Genomic DNA, 12,386 nt, shown 5'->3' with positions numbered 1-12,386 from the left:
CAGCGTCGCTTAGTGTGACGGTACCTTAAGTCGCTTTCAAAAACCTGTTAACAGTAGAGTAAAAAGCAAACAAAGTTGACCTCTACACACAGACTTTCTGCAAACAATCACTTGAGAACAGTGCTTTTTTTTTTTTTTTTTAGAAAGGAGCCTTCTGAGGAAGTCAATGCGAAACGCACGTCGAAGGTGTCTGGTGTTTATGTTGTATGGTAACATGATTTATTTGTACATGATAGTCCAGCCACAGAGGTTATTGTTCATATTGAATCTTTCTACATACAGTATGCTGCATATTTCCTCCACACTGTAACTCATATACTTTGCACTTTTCTCCAATGGGTCAATTATTATTGCACTTAGCAATATTTTCCATTTGGTAGATTATTATCTTGTGTACTGTGTGGAGGAATGCAGCATCTATATGAGATTTAATGAATCATTATTCCCACTGGTTTATATATAACCATGTGATGATTAATCTTGGACTTCTATACATCATATTGATCAATATTATGAATTAATATGACATGCTTTATGTTCCTCTGACATGGTTGTTTAAATCGCACTATGCACTTTTCTCCAATTGTGAGATTGTCAATTTTTTCCATATACTTGCTGTTCACATGCATTTTGCTCAATTAGCTCCTATAATCATGGACCTTTTTTATATAATGCGATTAGTATATGAAGTATATGATGTACAGTATATGTTATACAGTTAGTTTGACAGATCATGTAACCATTTAAATACATTGCAGCACGCCTTCTTATCTTGTTTTTTTCGTATCATGTACGGTATGTTATTCTCAAACTTTATATGTTTTTAACAAATTGTATAATTACATTGTGAACCAATAAAGTATTATTATATTTTGATTTGAGTCTTGTTCTCATTACTTTTATATTTTGCTAGATTTAATTTATACAAATGTAGCAAAATAAAATATGTTTATTTATAGAGGGAAAGGAAGAGATTCACATTTTTATATTTTTTCTATCAAAACATTTTTCAACCTTTTATATGTCCTTAGGGGACTCGAGCTTGCAATCATATGACCGCTTGTGCTATATACTGCAATGCCACGTTAAGCAGTGTATAGTAAAAATCACTGTCTCCTATGAAGCCAAGACACAGGTTTGCCTTCAAAGGAACACAGTCATGGCAGGCACAAGGGATTCTGGCAGGCTCCTGGCTACCATGGCAACTCATCAGCACCCCACCATCCCGTCACCGGGGTCCGATTGGCTCATAGCTTGACATATCCCCTGGATACACACTTTAGTAGCCGCTGTCAGAGATCGATGGTGGTATTTAAGGGTCTAACAGCTGCGAGCTGCTGTTAAAGGCAAGTTCTAATTGTATAGTACAGTTGTCATCTGCCGAGTTCATACATCACTGTAGGCTCATCTTCTTAGTTAATATCATTCACAGAACCCAACATTGAATGTCTCAGTAAATAAAATGTCGTTAATGGGGTTAAAATACAACATAAATATTTTTTGTTATGACGTATACAGATAAGGAGGGTTCGTGGATAATCTGTGCTACTAGTATCCCATATAATAAATCCAAATCCAGACAGAAAGTACATGCGGTTATTCTTTATGAAGTCTACACTTTTCAAAGTACTACAGACTTCTTCATCAGGACAAGAAAAGCATCGTTGTGCTATCGCGCTGTCTTTTTCCTACGACAATACACACAATATATTATCAGTAAGATCAATGTAAGTGTTTTTGTGTGATTCAATTCAAAAGAAATAGAGCTTAGTGGCAAGTGACTGGCTCCAACGTCAGTGCCAAATGGTGTTACCTTCTGCAGAACCTTCACGATCAGTTCTTTGCTGTAAGGAGATCCAGCTTCCAATATGATAACTTCATCATTGCTATTTGCAGTTTACAGATGGCACTATACATACAGTAAGTAAAGCCTTGTGAAGAAGCAAAAGACTGAGCTTCTCATCCGACAAAGATTCAGCTTCTGGCTACTTCATAGGTGGTCATTCCACACTACCCTTTGTTTAAAAAGGATCTTTCAACAAATTTCTCAGGTTGAACTGGAAAAAACATGTAATAGGTGCTGCAGAACAGAATAAAACATTTTTATTATTTTTTTTTTTATGTCGTCTCTCTGATGTGAAGATATGAGCGATCAAAGTACAGTATTTAAAACCTAAATAATCCAAGGGGGCACTAACAGAGGAATTTCACTGGGGGGCATGTACTTCTACCGCTTTCTGATGCTAATCAATCATAAGCAGGCAGCAACACATTGGGGACAGAAGAACATGCCCCCATAACCATGATAAACAGTCTGATCTCCTCATTGTAGAGTGATGACACGGGCTGGAGTCCAGCAGACTTGAGTGTGACTAAGGCTGTTTTCACATTTGCGTTTTTTTTTTTTTGCGTTTTTGCGGTAAAAAAGGCAAAAAAGCATGAGCTTTTTCCCTATATTTAACATTAAAAATGCATGTGTTTTTTGCATGCGTTTTGACGCGTTTTTGCAAAGCATGCGTTTTTTCTCTGCATGCGTTGTGTTGCAGAAATGCAACATGTAGTAATTTTAGCAGCGTTTTTTTGCCGCAAAAAAACGCATGCAATTTTTCGCGGCAAAAAAAGTATTGATGTCTATGTAAACGCATGCGTTTTTATGCGTTTTTATAGAAAAACACAAGAAAACACCCTAACCCTAACTCTAACCCTAACCCTAACACAAACCCTAACCCAAACTCTAACCCAAACTCTAACACAAATTCTAACACAAACTCTAACACAAGGGTTAGGGTTAGGATCCCTAGGGTTAGGGCTAGGGTTAGGGTTAGAGTTAGGGTTTGTGTTAGAGTTTGTGTTAGAGTTTGGGTTAGGGTTTGCGTTAGGGTTTGTGTTAGAGTTTGTGTTAGAGTTTGTGTTAGAGTTTGTGTTAGGGTTAGAGTTTGGGTAAGGGTTAGAGTTTGTGTTAGGGTTAGGGTTAGAGTTTGAGTTAGAGTTTGGGTTAGAGTTTGGGTTAGGGTTTGTGTTAGGGTTAGAGTTTGTGTTAGAGTTTGTGTTAGAATTTGTGTTAGAGTTTATGTTAGAGTTTGTGTTAGAGTTTGTGTTACAGTTTGTGTTAAGAGTTTGTGTTAGAGTTTGTGTTAGAGTTAGGGTTAGAGTTTGGGTAAGGGTTAGAGTTTGTGTTTTAGGGTTAGGGTTAGAGTTTGTGTTAGAGTTTGTGTTAGAGTTTGTGTTAGAGTTAGAGTTTGGGTTAGAGTTTGTGTTTTAGAATTAGGGTTAGGGTTACTAGGGATCCTAACCCTAACCCTAGGTATTTCTGTTTATAGTGGGTTTTCTAGTTGATTTTGATGATTGGCAGCTGTCACACACTTCTCATCATGCGTTTCAAAAACGCAAACGCAGGAAAAAACGCTTGTAAACGTGTCAAAACGCCGCGTTTGCGTTAAAACATGCAAAAACGCATGCGCCTAAAAAACGCAGCGTTTAAACGCGTTTTTGCACCAAATGCGTTTAAATGCGTTTGCGTTTAAAACGCTGCATATCAAAACGCAAGTGTGAAACCTGCCTAACTGACAGTTTATAGATTTTAATCTCCAGCAGTCAGTCTGGGAGGAGGAGGAGCATTACAACTGAAATTGAGTCTCTTTAAAAAACTTTAGCGCTCAGTTGAAACTCAAATAAGTTTTATTGGCAGGAACAAACACACATTAGCATTGCCAAAGCAAGTGTAGTTCTAGCAACACTGCTACACTGCCTCTTCCCCACATGGGCTGCTGGAGATGAAAGCTGAAAGCTGTTTGTCACACTCAGGTCTGCTGTGCTCCAGCACTTTACCCCTCTGCAGTGATAAGAGTAGACAGTGTCCTTATGTCTCACACAGAGCCTGTTCTAAACTATAGTGGGGAGGTGTTCTTTTCTTTTTCCTCTTTCTCCCCTTGTGTGTGGGCACCTGCTTATGATTGGCAGAGCTGGCAGCACTATGAGAGGAGAGCTACTAGAAATGTTGTATCAAGACTCAACTCTACAGCACTGCCCCTTCCCCCCATACTGACTGCCATAGCTGAGAGCTGTCAGTTAATCACATTCAGGTCTGCTGCACTCCAGCACAAGTCATAACACAGAAGTGAGGAGAGCAAACTGTTTGTCAACACATGTCTCACGCTGAGCTTGTTCGAAGCTCTTGTGGGGGCATGTTATTCTTCCCGCAGCGTGTTGCTTCTGGCTTATGATTGGTCAGCATCAAAAAAAGGAGAAAATACATGCTGCCAGTGAAATCTCCCTTGTAATGCACAATTGGAATAAACGGTTTATGCGCCAAATACTTTGAAAGCTAATATCTTGCATCGGAGAGGCGAAATAATTTAAAAAAAAAATTTGATTTGTACTGCAATGCCTGTTGCATCTTGTGTCTAGGTCAACATGAAAATTTTGATGAAAGGTCCTCTTTAAAGGGAACCTGTTATGTGAAAAAATGCCATTAACCGGCACCGGCACTTAGTCCCCCGGTACCAGAAGGAAATTAATTTTATTCCCCTGGGTAGTATTTGGGTTTCAGTCACAGGGGCAGCGCCTGAGCGGGATTAGTCACCGCCCTGTGTATTGAGAGTGGTGTCTGTAAACGTGCCCCCGACACTGACAGCAACTTAGCATTAGAGGGAGCTACAATACAATATCTCTATGGGTTAGTAAACTGGACAAAAAAGTACCGTAGATACAAACATGACAAATAAATATGTAATATTATAAATGTACCGTGCTCTCTTGTATTTTGCCATTGTACTGTACCCTTACAAAGGGGTCTGATGCTCCATTCCGATCTTTTCTTGCTAAATCTCTGCAGGGTAAATGAAAAATGAGTTATTTATTTACAACAGATAGGGCTCGCTCACACAAGCGTATAACACGACCGATGTTATCTGATGTTTTATCGGATAGCACTCGGCCCAATGTTATACTGTGGGGCAGTGCAGATCTGTGATTATTTTATCATCTCGATTCGGCATGAGAAAACAATCCCAGCATGCTGCAAGTGCATCCAAGTATCGGATCGCACACACCCATAGAAGTCTATGGGTGCATGCGAATAATCGGACTGAACTCGGTTGGATGTCATCCGAGTACAGTCCCATTAAGGAGGATGCCAGCAATGGAGGAGCTGTGATTCTCTCATGTGAGAGAATCGGAGCACAATAATAATAATAATAATAATAATTTTATTTATATAGCGCCAACATATTCCGCAGCGCTTTACAAATTATAGAGGGGACTTGTACAGACAATAGACATTACAGCATAACAGAAATACAGTTCAAAACAGATACCAGGAGGAGTGAGGGCCCTGCTCGCAAGCTTACAAACTATGGGGAAAAGAGGAGACACGAGAGGTGGATGGTAACAATTGCTTTAGTTATTCGGACCAGCTATAGTGTAAGGCTCAGGTGTTCATGTAAAGCTGCATGAACCAGTTACCTGCCTAAGTATGTAGCAGTACAGACACAGAGGGCTAATACTGCATAAAGTGTATGAGAACATGATGCGAGGAACCTTTTTTTTTTTTTTTTATTATAAAAATAGGCCACACAGGGATCGTTAGGTTAATGCATTGAGGCGGTAGGCCAGTCTGAACAAATGAGTTTTTAGGGCACGCTTAAAACTGTGGGGATTGGGGATTAATCGTATTAACCTAGGTAGTGCATTCCAAAGAATCGGCGCAGCACGTGTAAAGTCTTGGAGACGGGAGTGGGAGGTTCTGATTATTGAGGATGCTAACCTGAGGTCATTAGCGGAGCGAAGGGCACGGGTAGGGTGGTAGACTGATACCAGGGAGGAGATGTAGGGTGGTGCTGAGCCATGGAGTGCTTTGTGGATGAGGGTAGTAGTTTTGTACTGGATTCTGGAGTGGATGGGTAGCCAGTGTAATGACTGGCACAGGATAGAGGCATCGGTGTAACGGTTGGTGAGGAATATGATCCTGGCTGCAGCATTCAGGACAGATTGGAGCGGGGAGAGTTTTGCAAGAGGGAGACCGATTAGTAGAGAGTTACAATAGTCCAGACGAGAATGAATAAGTGAAACAGTCAGAGTTTTTGCAGAGTCGAAATTAAGAAAAGGGCGAATTCTAGAAATGTTTTTGAGATGCAGGTAAGAAGAGCGAGCCAGTGATCGGATGTAGGGGGTGAATGAAAGGTCAGAATCAAGGATGACCCCAAGGCAGCGGGCATGTTGCTTTGGAGTAATGGTGGAACCGCACACGGAGATGGCAATGTCAGGCAAAGGTAGGTTAGTAGAGGGAGAGAACACGAGGAGTTCAGTTTTTGACAGGTTTAGTTTCAGATAGAGGGAGGACATGATGTTAGAGACAGCGGTAAGACAATCACTGGTGTTTTCTAAAAAGGTCGGTGTGATATCGGGAGCAGAAGTGTATAATTGGGTGTCGTCAGCATAGAGATGGTACTGGAAACCAAATCTACTGATTGTTTGTCCAATAGGGGCAGTATACAACGAGAAGAGTAGGGGGCCTAGGACTGATCCTTGAGGAACCCCAACAGTAAGGGGAAGGTGAGAGGAGGAGGAACCAGCAAAACATACAGTGAAGGATCGGTCAGAGAGATAGGAGGAGAACCAGGAGGGAACGGTGTCCAATACATTCACACTCGGATCAAACTCTGACATAATCTGACATAATCGTCCCCAATTCTTTACAGTGTACATTTTGTGGTAAAAACCTCATCAGTACAATTAAGACAATACCAAAACATCTACAAAATATAAAAAAGGGGGGAGAAAGCAGCGCTGGTTTTTGGTGCAGGGTATGAAGTATCTGCCGCGAAATATAAACAATCACCACAAGATTGTAGGGGATACCAAACAGTGAAAACTAGATATGTATACTTCGCGCTGATATACCCAATATACATACACACAAATAGGTGTATTGTAATAATATATTAGATTAAATGATAATCCATGTCTGAAAAATATAGTCCAAGCGCTAAGGTCTGTAGCTTAAATCTCCTTAATCAGTAGTCAGTACCTTTAGAGGTGAAAGTAGATCATGTCACATGCCGTGGGTTCGCAAAGTTCTGGGATGGCATCAACGTGGTCTTCAGCAGAGTATTTGAACGGAGGGCTGCCCCGGCCGGTGGCGGCTCCTCCGTGCACCGAACCTTCAGTCGGGGGTGGAAACACTCCATCTTAGGCCGACCGCGCCGTGTAGTGCGAGCGATGTGAGCGGCGCGTCTAGGACCTACGTGACGTAGTGAGTCAGGTGACCGCCCCACGTGACTAAAAAGTTCAGTACGGATCGCGGTAAGGACCAACACAGCCTACGCGTTTCGAAAACAACTGTTTTCTTCCTCAGGGCTGGTCCTATTCCGACTTCAGGGTCCTTATATAGCATCCGCGATCTTGCTTAATAAAAGCCAAACAGCTCCACTCCACAATTGAGTCCCCTGGGAGTCAAAGTGTCTAATAGGAAAATCCATTTACTTTCGATCCTGGACGTGGATTTTATATAATTGCCACCTCTCCAGTGTGGATGCACAACTTCAACACCAGAAATTTCCATGGTTTGAACCACTCCTCCATGTACTTCTATAAAATGCTTGGATAATAATGGATAATAATAATATTATCCAAGCATTTTATAGAAGTACATGGAGGAGTGGTTCAAACCATGGAAATTTCTGGTGTTGAAGTTGTGCATCCACACTGGAGAGGTGGCAATTATATAAAATCCATGTCCAGGATCGAAAGTAAATGGATTTTCCTATTAGACACTTTGACTCCCAGGGGACTCAATTGTGGAGTGGAGCTGTTTGGCTTTTATTAACCCCTTCAAGACCCAGCCTATTTTGACCTTAAAGACCTTGCCGTTTTTTGCAATTCTGACCAGTGTCCCTTTATGAGGTAATAACTCAGGAACGCTTCAACGGATCCTAGCGGTTCTGAGATTGTTTTTTCGTGACATATTGGGCTTCATGTTAGTGGTAAATTTAGGTCAATAAATTCTGCGTTTATTTGTGATAAACACGGAAATTTGGCGAAAATTTCGCAATTTTCACATTTTGAATTTTTATTCTGTTAAACCAGAGAGATATGTGACACAAAATAGTTAATAAATAACGTTTCCCACATGTTTACTTTACATCAGCACAATTTTGGAAACAAAATTTTTTTTTGTTAGGAAGTTATAAGGGTTAAAATTCGACCAGCGATTTGTCATTTTTACAACGAAATTTACAAAACCATTTTTTTTAGGGACCACCTCACATTTGAAGTCAGTTTGAGGGGTCTATATGGCTGAAAATACCCAAAAGTGACACCATTCTAAAAACTGCACCCCTCAAGGTACTCAAAACCACATTCAAGAAGTTTATTAACCCTTCAGGTGCTTCACAGAAGCAGAAGCAACATGGAAGGAAAAAATGAACATTTAACTTTTTAGTCACAAAAATTATCTTTTAGCAACAATTTTTTTATTTTCCCAATGGTAAAAGGAGAAACTGAACCACGACAGTTGTTGTCCAATTTGTCCTGAGTACGCTGATACCTCATATGTGGGGGTAAACCACTGTTTTGGCGCACGGCAGGGCTTGGAAGGGAAGGAGCGCCATTTGACTTTTTGAATCAAAAATTGGCTCCACTCTTTAGCGGACACCATGTAACGTTTGGAGAGCCCCCGTGTGCCTAAAAATTGGAGCTCCCCCACAAGTGACCCCATTTTGGAAACTAGACGCCCCAAGGAACTTATCTAGATGCATAGTGAGCACTTTGAACCCCCAGGTGCTTCACAAATTGATCCGTAAAAATGAAAAAGTACTTTTTTTTCGCAAAAAAATTCTTTTAGCCTCAATTTTTTCATTTTCACATGGGCAACAGGATAAAATGGATCCTAAAATGTGTTGGGCAATTTCTCCTGAGTACACCAATACCTCACATGTGGAGGTAAACCACTGTTTGGGCACATGGTAAGGCTCGGAAGGGAAGGAGCGCCATTTGACTTTTTGAATGAAAAATTATTTCCATCGTTAGCGGACACCATGTCGCGTTTGGATAGCTCCTGTGTGCCTAAACATTGGCGCTCCCCCACAAGTGACCCCATTTTGGAAACTAGACCCCCCAAGGAACTAATTTAGATGCCTAGTGAGCACTTTAAACCCTCAGGTGCTTCACAAATTGATCTGTAAAAATGAAAAAGTAATTTTTTTTCACAAAAAAATTCTTTTCGCCTCAATTTTTTCATTTTCACATGGGCAGTAGGATAAAATGGATCATAAAATTTGTTGGGCAATTTCTCCCGAGTACGCCGATACCTCATATGTGGGGGTAAACCACTGTTTGGGCACTCGGCAGGGCTCGGAAGAGAAGGCGCGCCATTTGACTTTTTGAATGGAAAATTAGCTCCAATTGTTAGCGGACACCATGTCGCGTTTGGAGAGCCCCTGTGTGCCTAAACATTGGAGCTCCCCCACAAGTGACCCCATTTTGGAAACTAGACCCCCCAAGCAACTTATCTAGATGCATATTGAGCACTTTAAACCCCCAGGTGCTTCACAGAAGTTTATAACGCAGAGCCATGAAAATAAAAAATAATTTTTCTTTCCTCAAAAATGATTTTTTAGCCTGGAATTTCCTATTTTGCCAAGGATAATAGGAGAAATTGGACCCCAAATATTATTGTCCAGTTTGTCCTGAGTACGCTGATACCCCATATGTGGGGGTAAACCACTGTTTGGGCGCACGGCAGGGCTCGGAAGGGATGGCACGCCATTTGGCTTTTTAAATGGAAAATTAGCTCCAATCATTAGCGGACACCATGTCACGTTTGGAGAGCCCCTGTGTGCCTAAACATTGGAGATCCCCCAGAAATGACACCATTTTAGAAACTAGACCCCCAAAGGAACTAATCTAGATGTGTGGTGAGGACTTTGAACCCCCAAGTGCTTCACAGAAGTTTATAACGCAGAGCCATGAAAATAAAAAAAAAAATTATTTTCTCAAAAATGATCTTTTAGCCTGCAATTTTTTATTTTCCCAAGGGTAACAGGAGAAATTTGACCCCAAAAGTTGTTGTCCAGTTTCTCCTGAGTACGCTGATACCCCATATGTGGGGGTAAATCACTGTTTGGGCACATGCCGGGGCTCGGAAGTGAAGTAGTGACGTTTTGAAATGCAGACTTTGATGGAATGCTCTGTGGGCGTCACGTTGCATTTGCAGAGCCCCTGATGTGGCTTAACAGTAGAAACCCCCCACAAGTGACCCCATTTTGGAAACTAGACCCCCAAAGGAACTTATCTAGATGTGTGGTGAGCACTTTGAACCCCCAAGTGCTTCATAGAAGTTTATAATGCAGAGCCGTGAAAATAATAAATACGTTTTCTTTCCTCAAAAATAATTATTTAGCCCAGAATTTTTTAATTTTCCCAAGGGTAACAGGAGAAATTTGACCCCAATATTTGTTGTCCAGTTTCTCCTGAGTACGGTGATACCCCATATGTGGGGGTAAACTACTGTTTGGGCACATGCCGGGGCTTGGAATTGAAGTAGTGACGTTTTGAAATGCAGACTTTGATGGAATGCTCTGCGGGCGTCACGTTGCGTTTGCAGAGCCCCTGATGTGCCTAAACAGTAGAAACCCCCCACAAGTGACCCCATTTTGGAAACTAGACCCTGAAAGGAACTTATCTAGATGTGTGGTGAGCACTTTGAACCCCCAAGTGCTTCATAGAAGTTTATAATGCAGAGCCGTGAAAATAATAAATACGTTTTCTTTCCTCAAAAATAATTATTTAGCCCAGAATTTTTTATTTTCCCAAGGGTTACAGGAGAAATTGGACCCCAAAAGTTGTTGTCCAGTTTCTCCTGAGTACGCTGATACCCCATATGTGGGGGTAAACCACTGTTTGGGCACACGTCGGGGCTCAGAAGGGAAGTAGTGACTTTTGAAATGCAGACTTTGATGGAATGGTCTGCGGGTGTCACGTTGCGTTTGCAGAGCCCCTGGTGTGCCTAAACAGTAGAAACCCCCCACAAGTGACCCCATTTTAGAAACTAGACCCCCCAAGGAACTTATCTAGATATGTGGTGAGCACTTTGAACCCCCAAGTGCTTCACAGACGTTTACAACGCAGAGCCGTGAAAATAAAAAATCATTTTTCTTTCCTCAAAAATTATGTTTTAGCAAGCATTTTTTTAGATTCACAAGGGTAACAGGAGAAATTGGACCCCAGTAATTGTTGCGCAGTTTGTCCTGAGTATGCTGGTACCCCATATGTGGGGGTAAACCACTGTTTGGGCACACGTCAGGGCTCGGAAGTGAGGGAGCACCATTTGACTTTTTGAATACGAGATTGGCTGGAATCAATGGTGGCGCCATGTTGCGTTTGGAGACCCCTGATGTGCCTAAACAGTGGAAACCCCTCAATTCTAACTCCAACACTAACCCCAACACACCCCTAACCCTAATCCCAACTGTAGCCATAATCCTAATCACAACCCTAACCCCAACACACCCCTAACCACAACACTAACCCCAACACACCCCTAACCCTAACCACAACCCTAATTCCAACCCTAACCCTAAGGCTATGTGCCCACGTTGCGGATTCGTGTGAGATATTTCCGCACCATTTTTGAAAAATCTGCGGGTAAAAGGCACTGTGTTTTACCTGCGGATTTTCCGCGGATTTCCAGTGTTTTTTGTGCGGATTTCACCTGCGGATTCCTATTGAGGAACAGGTGTAAAACGCTGCGGAATCCGCACAAAGAATTGACATGCTGCGGAAAATACAACGCAGCGTTTCCGCGCGGTATTTTCCGCACCATGGGCACAGCGGATTTGGTTTTTCATATGTTTACATGGTACTGTAAACCTGATGGAACACTGCTGCGAATCCGCAGCCATATCCGCACCGTGTGCACATAGCTTAATTCTAAAGGTATGTGCACACGCTGCGGAAAACGCTGCGGATCCGCAGCAGATTCCCATGAGTTTACATTTCAATGTAAACCTATGGGAAACAAAAATCGCTGTACACATGCTGCGGAAAAACTGCACGGAAACGCAGCGGTTTACATTCCGCAGCATGTCACTTCTTTGTGCGGATTCCGCAGCGGTTTTACAACTGCTCCAATAGAAAATCGCAATTGTAAAACCGCAGTGAAATGCGCAGAAAAAAACGCGGTAAATCCGCCATAAATCCGCAGCGGTTTAGCACTGCGGATTTATCAAATCCGCAGCGGAAAAATCCGCAGAGGACCAGAATACGTGTGCACATTCCTAACCCTAACCCTAGCCCTAACCCTAGCCCTAACCCTAACCCTAGCCCTAACCCTACCCCTAACCCTACCCCTAACCCTACCCCTAGCCCTACCCCTAACCCTAACCCTA

General features: G+C 42.0%; 1 protein-coding gene across 5 annotated transcripts in view; it reads right to left on the bottom strand.

The window, feature by feature from the left end:
• The window catches only part of LOC138670188 (ras GTPase-activating protein 4-like), a 324,283-nt gene that overhangs the window by 104,535 nt on the left and 207,362 nt on the right, over positions 1-12,386 (bottom strand). For all 5 annotated transcript variants that reach the window (XM_069757300.1, XM_069757303.1, XM_069757302.1 and 2 more), the window contains one exon: positions 4,747-4,828. In XM_069757300.1, the coding sequence (XP_069613401.1) occupies positions 4,747-4,828 (82 nt within the window). The remainder of the gene's footprint in view (positions 1-4,746; positions 4,829-12,386) is intronic.

This window comes from Ranitomeya imitator, chromosome 3 (assembly GCF_032444005.1).
Source record: "Ranitomeya imitator isolate aRanImi1 chromosome 3, aRanImi1.pri, whole genome shotgun sequence".
Taxonomy (NCBI): Eukaryota; Metazoa; Chordata; class Amphibia; order Anura; family Dendrobatidae; genus Ranitomeya; species Ranitomeya imitator.
Note: the sequence above shows the minus strand (reverse complement) of the source record. Positions and strands in the feature narration are given on the sequence as shown.